The 17,501-nt window shown below is 36.1% G+C and overlaps 2 protein-coding genes across 2 annotated transcripts; both read left to right on the top strand.

Moving 5' to 3' along the window:
* The first annotated feature begins 296 nt into the window (after nt 1-296).
* On the top strand, nt 297-1,480 carry LOC131038566 (RING-H2 finger protein ATL70). The gene has a single exon (XM_057971049.2). It carries the CDS (start codon nt 848-850, stop codon nt 1,352-1,354), a length of 507 nt encoding a protein of 168 aa, XP_057827032.1. The 5' UTR covers nt 297-847; the 3' UTR covers nt 1,355-1,480.
* A 2,397-nt stretch (nt 1,481-3,877) lies between these two features.
* Nucleotides 3,878-13,542, top strand: LOC131038481 (protein MAIN-LIKE 2-like). The gene is made up of 2 exons (XM_059212518.1): nt 3,878-3,964; nt 12,844-13,542. The coding sequence occupies exons 1-2, from the start codon at nt 3,878-3,880 to the stop codon at nt 13,540-13,542; spliced, it is 786 nt and encodes a 261-aa protein (XP_059068501.1).
* Nucleotides 13,543-17,501: the final 3,959 nt, after the last annotated feature.

Here is a 17,501-nt window from a genome sequence, read left to right as displayed (position 1 = left end):
ATTCTGTAGTTTTTCTATCTGCTTTTCTATCTGCATAATAGAAAGAGATTTTAGAACCAGATTAAACACGTCCCACTTTTTCCCCTTCACATTCATCAAAAAAAAAAGCAGTCAACCACAATTCAAGCAATTAGCTTTTCACCTAATCAAACAAGCATGCAAGTTAACTTAACCATCACCTGAAAAGTCAACCATTGTCGTATTATTTAAAACCAGAGCACATATGAAAAGCAATCGTATGCCCTAACTAAACAAGCCAACTCACATTATCTCCATGTTTAAGGCGCCCAAGAAAAAAAGATTAGGTTGAGCAAAGGAACGTTTCATAGTCAACATTAAACATGGTTGGTATGGATCGATAACGACGCCATGATGTCTGGTGGAAACTCCACCTACCACAAACTTAATCTTACAAAAGCTCCAAGGGCATTGCATGTGCCTACAAATTATTATTTCCTTTGGGCGACCATTTCTGGTTTACGGAGCACCCCAAAAAATGCTACAGTAGTTTCGCTCCTGCACCATTAGTGATTCGCACATGAGCCCCTGCGATTCAGTCAATGCCCCAAATCTTTTACACCCTCAAACCCCGGGTCAACTGTAGATTTGGGCGGGCATGTAACTTCCAGCTTACGAATGCGGTGAGGTGGTTGAAAGGACAATTCGAATCTTGATGGGCGTGAGGACAAACGGGCAAAGCTGATCCGGCAGATCGATAAAGAAGGAGATGGAACAAGCAAGCGAGAAGAAAAGGAAAGGCAATACAATGGCCCGCCGGGAAGACGCCACGGAGGCCGATGTAGATTTGGGCGGGTGAAAGGTCATAACGGTGCTGCTTATTCTGAAGATGAACGGGAGCTCTACTGATGGGGGAAATTCCTCTTCTGGATCGGAGCTCGGCAGGCTGGGCCTCAGCTATGGGATCGTTATATCAGTGGGAACCATGGCGGTTTTGACCATCATTTTGATGGCCTCCTATGTTTGCATAAGGCTGAGATTGAGCAGGGCCAGGACCCATGGCGACCCAATTGGAGTACCGGCTGAGATGGAGCGGGGGGAAATCGGGCATGGGCTTGATCAGGCAACCCTGGATGGTTACCCCAAGATGGTCTACTCTGAAAAGAGGGGTTCCAAGGCTGAGAAGGATTGTTGCTCCATATGTCTTACGGATTATGTAGATGAGGATGTGGTGAGGATTATGCCTGATTGTGCTCACATCTTTCATGTTGCCTGTGTTGATGAGTGGCTCCGTAGGCACCCCACTTGCCCTGTTTGCAGAGTGGCTTCTCCCATGACTACGCCTCTTTCGGAGTTCATTCCTCTTGCCAGGAATGACTCCCTGCGCCGGACATAAGGGCTTCAGCTTTGTATGGTGATTGATGTCTGTACATGGATGGATGGATACCTGGAATTATACCTACACTGTTTTGTACTCTTCTTTGTTTCTATTAATTTGAATCATGTTGATTTGTTTCTGTTATGGGTTGTGTGCTCGGTTGGGCCGAAATTGGAACCATGAAATCTGTTGGAACAACAAACTGCTTTTGATCATAGGCTGTTATGTAATTGTTGCATGTTTGTTTTGGGTTTTTGGTGTTTAACTGTGTTAGATATCCATTTATGGGTTTCATTAGTTGTTTGCTCAAAATCATTGCGGCAACACAGATCTAACTCTATTAAGGCTGTAGCTATTCTGGTTTTAAAATCGTATGGTGGTACACCAATAACATTTGTGTTATATTGTAGTGGGAGACTGCTGTCACGGCGCTTCTTCAAGCTCCACAATCATTCTGTGTCTATTCTGCAGTTTTTATGTATGCATAATATGAAAGTTATAGATGTTCCATAACACAGTTTTGGAACCAGATTAGATGCATCCCTCTATTAGAAACATTCATTCATTTATAATAAATTTTAAATTCATTGTAACACAGATTCAAATGTATTTAAAACATTGTTTCTTCAAATTTGAATAATGTCCATTTAGTTTTTTTGGTTTCTGTTATGGGTTGTGTTCAATTGGGCACAAAAATCATACTAGGAAATCTGTTGGGACACAAACTACATTTGAACATAGGCTGTTATGTGTTGGATGCATGTTTGTTTTGGCTGTTATGTGTTGGATGCATGTTTGTTTTGGACTTTCTTGCTTATCTATATTGTTATCTATTTATGGGTCCCACAAACTGTTTGATTTCATGGAAGTTATTACAAATATTCATTCACTCGTAAGTATTAAAAATTAAAAAATGACTAATTAAAAGGAATTGATTTAGATTTAAGAGTTGAGATTGATTTATTGTAATTAAAATTAATGTGGAAAGTAAACAAATTGTATGGGTACTTAGTTTTAATTGTGTTTGAGGATATTGTCACAAGATTTCACAACTTAATTTACAATGATATCAAAATTTTAAATTATGTTAGATTGTTAGTAATTTGAAATTTTTGATTGTGAGATTCTTTAGGTTGTTTCCTACTTGCATAAATTATATAAATTGATATATAGAACTATATAAATTAATTTCAAATTCATTGCAATAGAGACTTAATTGTATTAAAAACATTCATTCATTCATCAAAGTCTCAAAGTCATTGCAATATAGGTCTACCTCTTTGTAATTGAAACTAATGTAAATATTAATCAAATTGTATGTGAGGGTACTTAGTTTTAATTGTGTTTTGAGGATATTATAAGTTGTCATAGATTCATTTGTAGTAACTAAAATCTCAAAATATGTTTTTGTTTATAAAGCAACGTTAATGAGGGTGTTGACCATTAACATAGCCATAAGGCTATCAGTAGAAATAAAGCAACAGGAGGAGCACCTCGTAAGTCCGGAGAGCTAAAGAGAACCAAAAAAACATCAAAAACTAGACTAACATTAACACTAAGGAGTTGGCTTACGAAGCCCAACCAGACCAAGAACATTATCCCAATCTTCAATAAGGAACTTGTAGAGCTCCTTGCAAGCTTGTTTGTCCACTTCCTCATCCACAACCTTGTCCTGCAGTAGCCATAAAGTCGTAGCCTAGTTGTGCATAACTCTGATGCAAATTTTGTTAATGTTGATGAGTTGTTTGTCTCTAACATCCCATTTGCTCTTCATCCCTTTATCTCTTTCTTTAGGGCCTACAATTCAACATTCATCTCGTAGTTATCCAAGCGACTCCTCATCTCCCTAACCCCACACTTTAAGGCCTATAATTCACCATCCTTGAGATAGTTCGTCAGCTCAACAGTCTCTTCCAATTTCACATGTTGTTGATCCATATCAGCAAAGAGACACCTTTTTTCTTTTTTCTTGTCTCCTTTTTTCTTACCACCTTTCTTTCCCTTATTAGTCTTTTCCATAACATCCCTCAGATCATCCCCTTCTTTCTCCTCACCCCCTTGTCACCAAACTCTGAAGCCTTTGCAATGATGGGGTCCACCTTCTAGAGACTTTCCTTTGGGGCTACTTCCTCCAATTTATCAACAGGATCCACAAACCCTTTAGTCATATCTTGGGGGCCCATCGAAGGGCATACATCACCATCATTGCCAACACCAATATCCCCTGCATCCACATCTTTTTCCTCAGACACATATAAATTTCCACCATCCCCATCACCCCCTTCAATGTCCTCTTCCATTTCAGTAACAAACTACTTCTCCTCTTTTTTCCCTCCAGCACCTCGATAGGCCAGTCGTCGTGACCTTCTCCTTCCCTCAATTTCCACAATAGGGTCATCTTCATCTAAATCCTCAGAGTTGGAGTTGTCAATAATGATTCTTTTCCTTTTTCAAGCATATTTGCTCTTGCCCTTAGAGAAAATGGTTTTCCGCTCTTTAACAACAATAGGGGAGGAAAAGGTAGGTAGGCTCAACTTAGTAATGGTCACAGAAGAAGAAGGGAGGGGTGAAGTAAAGGCTTTCGAGGAAAGCTGGAAAAATCTAGAATGGGCAAAACCACTCACAAAGGTAGACAAGGGGTGAAAAGCCTACAAAGGGGGCTGAATCAACATAATGTTGCGAGGGGGGCATAAGGCCAAGTGGTAAGCATAAAGCCTATAAATCAAACCCTGGTGAAGTGGGATTGGGTTTTTGTCCTCATTTTTGGGGTCAAGGGCCACCTTAATGGAGCTTTCCAAGGAATGCAACAAGTAAAAAGGAAGGTAAATAAGATCACGATGTCTAAAATGATTCAACAAAGGCATGTGATAGTAGTAGTAAACTTTATGATGGTGCTCAAGGGTAAAATATTTCATAATCATTAAACATACCCGGTTCCACAGGTGTTGAAGCTCCTCTCTGGTGAAGCAACCTTGCAACTTGACAGGGGCTTCCTTCCCCTTGAAAAATTTGTTAAGGTTGTCACTATTAGCAGCGTGGCTTGTCTGCTTCCATCTAGTGGCCTGAGAGATGACCTCCTAGAAACTTCAAAAGAGATACCCCCAATAACAACCCTTTGATTATTCTGGGAGAAGCCAAACTGAATTGAGAGTTGTTCATCATGCCCCTTGAAGTTTTCCAAATACTTTGCCACTCCCCCATCCACACAGTAGTTCCAAACAATCGGGTCCTTAAAATCATACAAGCTAGCGAGGGTATAATTACTCCGGTTAATCTTCGGACTGTGTAGCACATGCCAAAGGTAAATCCTACCTTGCACAAGGACAATAAGCTTTAATATCACCGTCTTATTTTCGTGGCTTAAGAAATTGTCATTAATCCTAAAACCATGTGTCCACTCAAGGTCTTATCTTTTCATGAGCGCACGATCCCCTAGTGATGTCATGTGAGTTCCAACGAAGCCAGTCTGCATCATCAACAACATACAAAGGCAATACCAAGTCATGATGATGAGGTGGTCACCATGAACAACAAACAAAGGCAATACCAAGATATGATTGGGTTATTTTGTGTCAATGTAAATATTATGAATATGAAAAGAAATGGGCAATGTTTAAAAATATTTTTGGGAAAACTACTGAATTGCAAGGGTCACGTTCTTTGCAATTAGACTTCTAATTGGATTAATTCAACGATAATGAACAATTGTTGAGAACAAGAAGTTTGTGGTTTATTCTTAGAATGATGATATAATGTTGATTGAATCCTTTTTATCTATTTGTAATTGAAATCTAGATGTGCTTAATAGATTCCTTCATCTTAAATTATTATTTTAAATTAGGATTAGTTTTTAAATTTACCACCCTAGCATGCATTTTGAAATAAATTTCACTTTACTTGGCTCATGATGAATAGAAGGGGAGGAAAATGTGGGACAAATATCAAATTTAAAGGTTCAAGTTCAAATCTATGAGACTAGAAATGATCTAGAGCAATTCTACACCCATTGCTGTGAAATTTGATAATGAATGGCTAGATAAGAATATTGGATCAAGATTTTGGAGGTGAATAATAACGTGGACAAGCTAGGAGAAATTTATTTTCTAACTTCCAAATAAAGTATGTCATCCTGTTCACTAGTTTGTGCACAAAAGACAACCTAGCCATTGTGAGCACACACATAAGGAAAACAAGAATGGATATATAAAATTTTGGTTTTTCCAATTTGACTTGCATGTAAGCTACAATAAGAATGAACGTCAAAATAAAACAACCAACACGAAAATTAATATTTTTCACACTCAAAAAATACAGCTAGCAAAAAAGCGAGGAGTCACAAACCGAATTTCTAAGCACCAAGTATTCTCTTTGTATTTATACCCTAGACTTAGTAGTGGTAGGGAGATAGGAGAGTAGCATGTGATGCTTAATAGACTTGTTAATAGAATATCATACAAACAAAAATTATATAACCTTCATATCATAACACATGTAGTGACCATTTTCTAGACATTCATATAGGTATTAACGTCCATTTATTATATATAATATCACATAGCATTGTAAGGTTGTGTAATCAAGTATGTGGAGTTGGACTACTCCATTTTGTAGTATGTTATGGATGTAATACGAGTGGAGCCACCAGACTTTGAGTTTGTATGTCTTCTTAAACTTGCTATCATAAAGTTAGACTATTCCTTCTTTCTTAAATGTCTTGAGCCTCATTTTCTATCATGCCAAGCTTTTTGTCTGCTTCACTCTAGAATTTTGAGTTGTCTTCTTCATCTAATTCTTGACTTATCTCCTCATTTTTTTTTTCATTTTTTTTTGTAGTATCAACCTTTTGGTTGATGATTATGACAATATTATTTTTCTTGTTTTGTGCTTTTGAATTTTTATTTTTCTAAAGTTTTATGACTTAATACTCTTCTCTAGAGATATCTTCACTAGTTGATGTCTTTGATAACCAATTATCTAGTCTTTGACACCTTCTAGCTCCTTGCAGAGGTACTTTCCTTATAAGTCTAGCCCCTCTACTTGGCCCTTGAAGTTAATCACTCTTAAATTTGGGCGAGGCACTCTAAAAATATTGGTGTGCTCTCTCATAGTTATATAGGTCATGATCCTCAAGACTGCAAAATGCACAATTCTTCCTTTTGTTTGTCCAATATTCTATGACATAGTATCCATGCTCCATGCTTACTGCATTTGTAACAATTGACATCATCTCTTCTCTAGTTTTCCCTTTTGAATCATCGACCTCCTCTTTAATTAAATGATCTATTATCCTTGTGGTAATTCTATGAAAGGGTATTTTGTAATGCATTAGCATTTCTATTATTTCTTCATGGTGAAAATCTATATCCAACATCTTGTGTATATAAGAGATGTTTTGTAAGCCCCTTACATAGGGCATTTTTTTATTATCAAATTCTCTAATATACCCATGGCTCAAAAAACATCTAGGGTCTTGGTGTGCGTTTGCATTCCTTAGGTGGAAATATTTTGATGAACAATTGTCTATTTCATGATTGTCCCCCTCTCCACAAAGTCCACAAAATATTAATTGGAGCTTTTGTGATACCATTTATAGTTCCATTTTTGTTATTGTTGCCCGATTTTCATCCTGTGCCTCTGGGAAATCATTTCTTAAGCGGAATTCTTGTGAGGAATAATAACACCATATGTTCTATGTTTTTATCTCGTCATTATGTCTTGGTGCAAAGTTAGTTGGTCAACCATCAATTGTAGCTTTTCTATTGCCTCACTTTCCCTCTCTTTGTCTAAATTTCTCCATGGTTGTGCCTCAATATGGTAGGCCATGGTTACTACATCTATGTATGTATCAAAAATTGTACTATTTTGTGTTGCTTGGATATCTTTTTGAAATCTGAAGATGAATCATTCCACCCTCTGCTTCTCTATTAGTGGTTCCTCTAGCATACACAATACTTCTTTGAACCTTTTATCATTTTCTTTTACTAATTCTCTTTTTCTCTATACAAGCTCTATCATTTTGCTTACACTTTCAGATGGTACTTTTAGAGTATCATTTTTTTTAAGAAATATTTCTTTACCTCCTTCTAGTCCTTATCATGTTTAGGCCATGTTTTCTTATACCGATCCAAGGTATATTTAATAGTGATGTCACAAAGTCAAAGTAACTTAATTTTATCCTCATCAATATCTTTCCTTTGTCATAGTGATTCTAGGATTAATATATTTTTTGTAGACTTGTAGTGTCTTTTCTAAATATCGAGAGCTTGATTGTTTATGTTTCATGTTTTGTCTTGTTTCCTCTTGTTCTGGTCTTTGAATGGGTTGGATCTCTTTCTTTTCCTTTTTAATACTTTTTTTTATTAAGGATTTTTTTATCCTACCCTTGACTCTTTCTATCTTAATTTATTATTACTTTCCCAAAATCTTTTCACAATATATCATAATTTGTTTTTTCAAAAGTTTTCCTTTATTTTGCAATACTTTTTCAATTGAGATCCTTCTTGTTTTATAAGGCATAAGGGATGGGTCTTCGTCTGGGGGTTGTGACTCTTCATAATCATTTTGTTTTCAGTGATGTCTTCTTATTTGTAAGTTACATTTCATTAGTTTAAGCTAACACTTCCTTCCGTAGGTTCATCATAGATTTTTTTTCTCTATTTATTCTCTCCTTAATTATTTCACACTTTTGTTGACTAATTGCTCCAAATACTCCTCTTTAATAGATACAAAACAATTTGAGATTTTTTGAAATTCAAGAAATATATCATCCAATTGATTGAATGTTTGATGGATTTGATTTGATCATTGGATTTTTAGAGAGATGTGGTAAGGATAGAGCTTCATTGCTTCTATAGTCCTCTACCAATTATCTCTTGGATTTCCCATATTTTTTATAATCTTTTCCAAATTTGTCAGAATTTCTTATGTTTTTTTCAAGTGTGAAGTCACTTGTTTCAAATTTTTCCATCATGTCTCTTTAATTTCTTTCCCTTTTCTTCTTTCAACAACACCCAGTTTGGCATGCCCAACAACAACCCTATTGGCACACCCACTCTTCCTCTTTTCTATATTTTGCAATCTCTTGGTGGTGTCTTTCTTCCCTCTCAACATTTTATCTTTGTCTTCTCTCTTCACTCTTTAGACTTTCCATGTTACCTTTCTTCGTCAAATGAATTTCTTCTTTAATCTCTCTTGATCCATTGCTATCACCTTTTTCCATGGGTGCTTTTGATTTTGTTGTTAAATTACTCCTTTATTTCATCCTATGGTAATTATTTTTATAAAAATTTATTGGTTGCATATTTTGTGTTGAAGATTGGCAGCGTCGGTCATCACTTTTAGCCCGAGGAAGACAATTATGTAAGTGGCCTAATTGGCCTAATCGACTAAGAGGGAGTGTTGATGCTATGGTTGGATTCCTTCAAGCCGACATAGACATCATAAAGGTTGTGATAATATAATTATTATGATATAATAATTATATTGATAATAATTGATAGTATAGTAATTATATTGATAATATAGTTATTATATTATTATTGTGATTATATTGTGACAATATAATTATATTATATTCATTGTGTTAATATTATTATTGTGAGATAAATATAATTATATTGTATAATTATTAAATGATAATATAATAATTAATATATTATCATATAATATAATAATTGGCTCCACTTGGAAGAGTGGCGTCCCTTGGTGAAGGGGCATCACAAAAGATATAAAGAGAAATAGATAGAACTCACACAATCTAATTTATGAAGAATAAGCAATGCTCAGGGGAGGTAATAAGCATTTATCATCTATGGTTGGGAGGGCAACAATGATTGAGTCATTGCCCATGGACAATTGAGCACCATAAATTCAACATGGTATCAGAGCAGGTTTGAATCTGAGGGAAAGTAGTGTAATGCCCTAAAAATGGTCATCTAAACGATGGGCCCCTAATCTCGACTACATCACCAAGGTCCTAACCAAAGGCAATGAAATTAATCTTGAGCATCTAAGTAATTAATTCCTCAATCATCAATGTCACATGGCAAATAAATCATTCTATATTAACTAAATGTTTATTTAATTAATTAATCATTCCAAGTAAATCATTTTAATCAATTATCCTATTTGTTTAATTAAATATCCTAGAATATTTAATTAATAAATCAATTTGCCATAAAATCATTAAAAAGGAATTAATTTTAAAAAAAGGATTTAAATTTGGAAAAAGGAATCAAATTGAGATATCTTAAAAATCTAATAAATTGAAAAATCTCAAAAAAGCAATTAAATCTCAAAATTGAATAAAAATATAGAATAAATCAGTTTTTTCTGATTTTATCTTAAATTTACCTCAATTTCCTTTAAAACTGAGAAAATCAGCCAATCGCATCAATTCACTTGGATTGTGTTTCCTCTTGGAGAATCTCGACCGCTCATCATTAATCGATCTTGACCGTTGGTCTCTCTCTGGATTTTCTATAAATTCAGGCCCTCATCTCCTAATCGAAAGACCCTAGAGATTTATTGTTATTATGTTGTTTTTTGCTCTAGAGTCATTAAGAATATTGTGCTTTGAGATTATTGCATATTAGTTTTTTTGCATATTTAGTTTAATCATTCATAGCTTAATCTTGCATATCTAGCTTAATCTTGCATCCATTTAGCTTAATCTTGTGCTCATATAGATTAAATCCTTCATCTTGGTCTAGTCTAGTCACTGATATTGCTTAGATAAATCTGAGAGCAAGTCTATACTCGCATCTTTTAGAAGGCAATAGATCGATTTGTTATGGTTTTTATATTCATTGATTATATCTGTCTAACCACGCATGCAATGACTTATTGAAGTGTTTGTGCCTTACAACTTGCAGATTACCACTTTTCACACACACATTTTTGGCACCTACCGTGGGGCTTGAGAATTCAATTTTTCGGCCTTGCAATCATTTCTTTTTATTTTCCAGATTTCGTCTGTACAGTCTTTGCAAACCGTCGTATGAGTTTATATAGCACACAGTACGAGTTCTAAGTTTTATCGTCTGGTTCTTTGCTAATCCTCGTACGATATCTGATTCTATCGTTTCATTCTATGTTTACTGGTGTGTGTGTGTGTGTGAAAAGTGGATCTATATCTGTATCTGAATACACTACACTTCAATTAAGTCATTAGATGCATAGTTAGTAAATCAATAATCAATGAATAAGGAAACCATTACAAAGTGACCTATTGCCTTCTAGTAGATGTGAGTTTAGTTTTTCTCTCAGATTTCTTTGTGCAACACCAGTGACTAGACGACACCCAAATGAAGGATTTAATCTATATGAGTATGAAACTGAGCTAAATGGATGCAAGATATTGCAAGATTAAGCTAACATGATTTAATCAATTTATCCATCTATATGATTTTAATCAAACTAACATGATTAAGCAATATGATTAAGCTAATGCAATATTCTCAATAGACCTAGAGTAAAAACAACATAATAACAATAATCTCCAGGGTTCTTTTTTTATGAGAGATGAGGGCTTGAATTTATAAAAAATCTAGAGAGAGACCAATGGTCAAGATCGATCAATGATGAACGACAGAGATTCTCCAAGAGGAAGCACAATCTAGGTGAATTGATGTGATTGTCTGCTTTTCTCAACTTTAAAGGAAATTGAACTAATTTTAAGATAAAATAAAAAAAACTAATTTATTCCATATTTTATTCAATTTTGATATTTAATTGATTTAATTGCTTTTATGAGATTTTTCAATTTAATTCCATTTTGCTTTCTTTTCTCAATTTTAATTCTTTTTTAATGATTTAATGGAAAATTTATTTATTAATTAAATATGCTAGGATATTTAATTAAATACATAAGATAATTGACTAAAATGATTTACTTGGAATGATTATTTAATTAATATAAAATGATTTATTTGCCATGTGACATTGATGACTGAGAATTAATTAATTAGGTGTTCTTGATTGATTTAATTTGCCTTTGGTTAGGACCTTGGTGATGTAGTCGAGATTAGGGGCTCATGGTTTAGATGACCATTTTTAGGGTATTACATTTGCCCCTCTTTGAATTGATGTGCGGGCAATGCATTGATTCAAAGAAAATTTAATGTCAAACAGATTATCAGCTCTGAACTTGATGGATCATAAACCGATGAAGAGCGAGATGTTCAGCTTGATTTGAAGCAATGAAGCTGAACATATTAGAGTGATACCAATCCTGAACTTGATTGAACTAGGACCGACAAAGAGCGAGATACCATTCTTGAACTTGATGGATCAAGAAACGAGTATTGATCTAGAACTTGATTGATCTAGATTGAGCAAAGAGAATGTCCAACTTGATTTGATGCAATGAAACTGAACAGATTGACTTGAATTAAGCGTGATTTAGATGAAGATAATATCAGCTTGATTTGATGCGATGAAACTGATATGCCCCTAGAGATCGATTCGATTTTGAAGAACCATAAGGTTTTGTTTGATTAATCTTTGATTAAAAAGTTTTTCTGCTCGACTTTTGATGATGCAATCAATTATAATGATGCTGTAATGATCATGCCCCCTTGAGAGTGAAATCGAAAGATAGCGAGGTTACAATGATTGTAGGAAATTGAAAGGATAAAAAGATTTAATGATGATAATCTGAGCATGAAGATGTATTGGAGATTTAAGTTGAAATCAAAATTGATTTGAGCGAAAAATGATGAGAAAAAGTAATTTGAAGATGAAAGTACCAAGTGGTCAATGTTGTGAGATTTTGACTAGAAAAATGATCTCATATTTCGATTTCGATCCCGAAAATGGACTCACGATGGTCAATTTAGTCAAGGGTATAATTTTCACGTCCATCGGAGCAAGTTGAAAAATTAGGGTTTTCTATATAAGGAGTGAAAAGGGTCATATTTTCATTTCATTTTCACTTCTCAAAGTTTAAAAAATTCAAAAACCTTCTTTGGAGCGAAATGGCAATTCCTGAGCATACCCACTAATTTGAGCTGCAAAGACAACATAATCGACCTAGGAACTATCCCCCTATGGTAAGTGATCGATCTTTAGCTTGTTAAATTTCCAAATTTGTAATTTTTAAAATGAATTTCTCATTTTAATTTCGTTTGAGCTCGTGTCTTGTCGTACTACCAAGTAGGGTTTGTCATAAGAGTAACTGTTAAATAATGTTTACTCGTATATAGTCATTTGCTTTGTCATTCTGTAGATACCCTTAGGTCGTACGAGATATTTCATCAGGGTCTATTTAGTCATACTATTTAAGATAGTTACTCGTATCATAGAGTTTACTCGTACTATTCAAAATCTTTACTCGTACGAGTTGTTGCCTCTTTGTGTTTACTTGTTTAAAAAACAGTGAGCATTTTTTAGCATCGAAACTTGAAATTTTGATTTCCGTAATTAATTAGTTGGATTCATGGGCACTTTTGACAACTTTATAGCTCAATTTGTATTGCATACTAATGAGTTTATGTTTAATTTTTCAGGCTAGCTTGCCGGACATACAATTTCAGTGTACCTATCCGCCAACCATGAGATTAGTTCGACAACTTGCAGCTACTCGGAGGGCTCATATTGAGGCATGTGGTTTTGGACACTTGTTGCAGATGCCAAATATTCATGTGAATCACGAATTGTTGAGTGCATTAGTCAAGAGATTTTATTCAGAGCATAACACATTTCACCTGCCCACCGGGGAGATGAATATCCCTCCTGAGGACATATACAAGATTCTAAGGATTCCATTTTCAGGTGGCAGAGTGGATTATGATTCGTCTCCTCAGGTGGGGACTACAACATTACACATGGTTTTCCAGGATGACAGTCTTATATTACGATCCATTTCACAAGATGACTTGATGAGCAGATATGGAGGAAGATTTCCCATTGCTTGTGTGTTGGCTAGATTGATAGGATGCTTTGTTATGCTAGATAGAGGTCAACAGGGATTCTTGTGTGGTTGGGGGAGGATTTTGGAGATGTTAATTTCTCAGTCGAGGAGATTAGGTTGGGGATCTTGCTTGCTAGCACACATGTATCATGAGATGCATGAGATTGCATACCAAGATGCAAAGAGCATGGCTGCTAGAGTTCTTATTCTACATATATGGGCATGGGAGCATATCCCAGTTTGCAAACCAATGGTTGATGATTCGAGAGAGGCACATCAGCCCATTGTATGCTGATATTCAAGTTACTTGACGCAACCCCACTTGGGGAAGATAGGTTTTTGGAGACGCTAGTTGGAGGACCCGATTGTAGTTGTCTGGAGGCCTTACAGGGGTTTAGAGGAGTGGGATGACTAGAGGCATGAGTGAAGATTGATGTTTATGACACACCCACTCATTGGGAGATCGCAGATAATTATTGAGCAATTTGTTGTTAGCTGGGTGATGAGGCAATACGCGCGAGTGCAGGGTATTTCATAGGAGCTTATTGCGTACGCTCGGTTCGGGGATGTGGAGAGGAAGGGATTGGGACCGAAGTTATCTTACACCCTAGCAGTACAAAAGATGATAGCCCTCCAGCCACAGTGCTGGGATTATTTAGAGGATATTGTTGATTCGGGGGTGACCCCAGAGTACAATGATGAGTCCTTTAGACATCCATTCCTACGGTTTACATATCTAAGAGAGTGAGTGCCTTAGATTGATGAGGGTGGAGAGGACGTACCAGCTCAGGCATAGGGACAGGCTCAGGTACAGGGACAAAGAGTAGATCCACCTAGGCAGATAGGAGGTGTTCCTGGTGCAAGCAATAGTAGGGTACCAGTGACTAGTCAGTAGTGGAGGAGGGAAGAGGATGGTTCATTGGGTGCAGTTGGAGGAGAGGGAGGTGGAGATCGAGATGCAAGGGCGAGAGGTGGTATTGGTGGTGAGGGGGAGATGGAGAGAGAGATGCCCCTCGACATGTGTGACAATAGAGGGATGAGCCGACTGAGGGAGGAGATACCTCGGGGACAGACATCGATAGATATGATCTATATGTTGAGAGGGAAGGTGAGGACTCTCCAGACATAGTTGGCAATTACGCAGACCCAGGTTGCAGAGCGCGATCAGGAGGTATTGAGATTACGAGGATAGTTAGTTGCCTCCCGATGTGAGGTTTTGCATCAATCTAGCCTAGTAGCGTAATATGTGGAAGCATACAATGTAGCAGTGCCAACAGATAGATAGGTGGCTTCGTACTCATAGTATATGGCTAGATTAGAGGGAGCACTAGCACCTTGACAGTTTGATGTTCCACAAGCACCTCCTCCTCCACCAGGCGATGAGGGAGAGGGCCAGAGCTATATTGTTATAGGCTTTGTGTTATGTTGTATACCCCATTTTTGTAGTTTATATGATCCTTGCCTCGATAGACATTATTTATGACAATTTATATCATTTGTACCCCTTTGACAGTGATATTTTGATGAGATATATATGAGACATGATTCAATCTCATTGTTCTTGTGCTGAGTTATATGAGATGTTTTGTGAGATGTCCTTCTATATGCATTTTTCTACGTGATGTTCTAAATGAATGCATTTATTTTCAGTATGTATATAATGTAGATGAATATGGATGTTTTTGTTTCTTTTTCATATGCAATAAATGATAAAAATGATGAGCTAATGATGTAAATGTATTATTTTTTGTTTTTCATGTAATAATATGAATGCAGATGAATGCTGAATGAACTTATGGATCTATATATGTTATGCTCATGAATGCAGCTAACATCTCATGTAAGATTTTAGATTTCGAGTCTTAAGAACTCAATCGTGTCGATAAAGTCAGTTGACCACTTGGCGAAGAAATGATGATTGTTTTGAAGTCAAACTCTCATTCAAAGAACAAAGAGAGAGATTGTATTATGCTGAAATCACTTGCAATGCACAACATTAAGAATGAATGCAATCTAAAACGGAGTCATTGGATTTTAATTTTCTTTTTATCACCACTGAGCAGAAATGTAGGAATAAACATAAGCATCAAAGCACGAAGAGCCAGGATGACCTGAATGTCATGTCCTTTTTAATATAGCAAGCGGACATAAGCATCAAGGCATAAAGAGCCAGGATGAACTGAATATTTCTTGCATGCAAACACACCAGACAAAGTAGAGTTCCTTCCTTGTTATATGCAATATTGATTATCTTGTCCGCAATGACCCTTGTATCGTTCATATCCTAGGACATATTAAGCATGTATCCAGATTGCATGATAAAGAAAGTTACTTAAAATGGACAAGGAAATGATTCCAACCTCCTTGTAGCGTACAAATAAATGGAGTCAAGGTATGTGTGGCGAGTTCACCTTGATGTGAAGGAACTTATCACAGACACCCAACTTATGAGATGTTTTCAGATTATCAGAATCATTCCTACAAGCAAAAAACTAATAAAAGTATCATGTCCCCAGTCCTTGCTCCTCTCAGTCAAGATAGACTTCCTCGAGTTACTCAGAGGGAATAATAATCAAAAACCAAGTTAAAAGACAACATTCAAAGGAAATTTCAATCAGAGCTCAAACAGTTTTCAGTGTTCTTGATTTTTGTGTTTATTCAGTGGTAAAACTGTGTAGTGGATAGGAGATAGGTGACTGCCTCAGATTGGATGACCTGGTACTACCGACAAAAAGATGATCTAGTTGAACTGCTTAGGACATTTAAATTGATCAGTTGATTACCCTAAGACTAGGACGTTGATCAATTTCAAGCCATGAGGGTTCCAAGAAGAACCAAGGTGTCACGAAAGCGACTGAAGGATATATTCAAGCTAAAGAGAAGATGGAGAAAAGAGGGAAATAAAGTAGTAAATGCCAAATTTGTGTTGATAGATGGAGCACTTCAGTACAAGAGGCACATGTTTACTAGGTTTTCACCTTCTTGGCAAAGATTCTTTCTTTTTTATTTTTTTTTACTACCAAGGTGCCCGTTTACCAAGTTTTCACCAAAGCATTTTTCTTTCATATTTTGATTTTTTTTGCTCTTTTCTCTTTTCTCTTTTTTTTTCTTCAAGACTTTTTTTTTAAAGAATTTCTTCATGACTTTTTCTGATTTTTAGATTTCTTCAGGACTTTTTAGTTGTACATATTGTTGGAGCAAAGAATGTTAAGTGTAGAATTTCTTCAAGTGGATGGTGTTGATCAGTTCATAGAGCTATTCTCCTTCCGATGTTGAGAGTTGATATGTGCCAAAGCTAAAGGTTGCAGTAACGATTTAAGGACCCAACCGGTTGGGTTCAAACTTCTCCTTTTGTTCTCGAAACTGTTTATTTTTAGGATTATCTCTTAAAACAAGTCACCAACCTAAAATTATTTGTGTCAAACTTTCTTGTTATAACATCTAGACATTCTTTTCTAATAAGCTCGCAGGTGATCAAACGCCACTTGTCGACGTTAATCTAGCAATTCGAGTTCTTGCAATCTAGATATTCTGTGATCTTCATCAGTGACAAGACCTTGCAGAGAAACTCTCAAACAAGGGATTTCCACATTTATAGGCAAGCTTGTTTCAGCCCCATATACCAAAGCAAAAGGTGTAGCTCCTGTAGGTGTTCTGATGCTTGTTCGATAAGCCCATAGTGCCAGATTGAGCTGCAGATGCCTATCCTTTCCATATTTGTGGACCGTTCTGTGTAAGATAGTCAACAAATTTTTATTAGATGCTTCAACTTGGCCATTACCTTGAGGGTAATATATAGAAGACCAATGTTGTTTGATTTTGAAATTTTGACAGAGCTCATCTAGATCCTTGTTTTTGAACTGCCCTCCATTGTCAGTGACAATTGAAGAAGGTATGCCACACCTATAGATAATATAGTTAAGAATGAACATAGCTACTTGTTTGCCGATTGCTTTGATTAGCAGAACCGCTTCAACCCACTTGGTGAAGTATTCAGTTGCAGTTATGATAAACTTGTGTCCATTAGAGGATGCAGGATAGATTTGGCCGATGAGATCAAACACCCATTGTTGAAAAGGCCAATGTGTGATAAAAGGTATTAGCTCTCTTGCTGGGGCATGTATGAGATGCCCATGTAGCTAACATTTCTCACAAGTTTTAGCAAATTTTATAGCATCTTTTTCCATATCAGGCCAATAGTAGCTATCCCTTAGCAATTTCCAAGCTAAAGTTAGACCGTTTGAGTGAGATCCA

The sequence above is a fragment of the Cryptomeria japonica genome, chromosome 10 (genome assembly GCF_030272615.1).
Source record: "Cryptomeria japonica chromosome 10, Sugi_1.0, whole genome shotgun sequence".
Classification (NCBI taxonomy): domain Eukaryota; kingdom Viridiplantae; phylum Streptophyta; class Pinopsida; order Cupressales; family Cupressaceae; genus Cryptomeria; species Cryptomeria japonica.
This window is presented reverse-complemented; position numbering and strand designations above follow the sequence as displayed.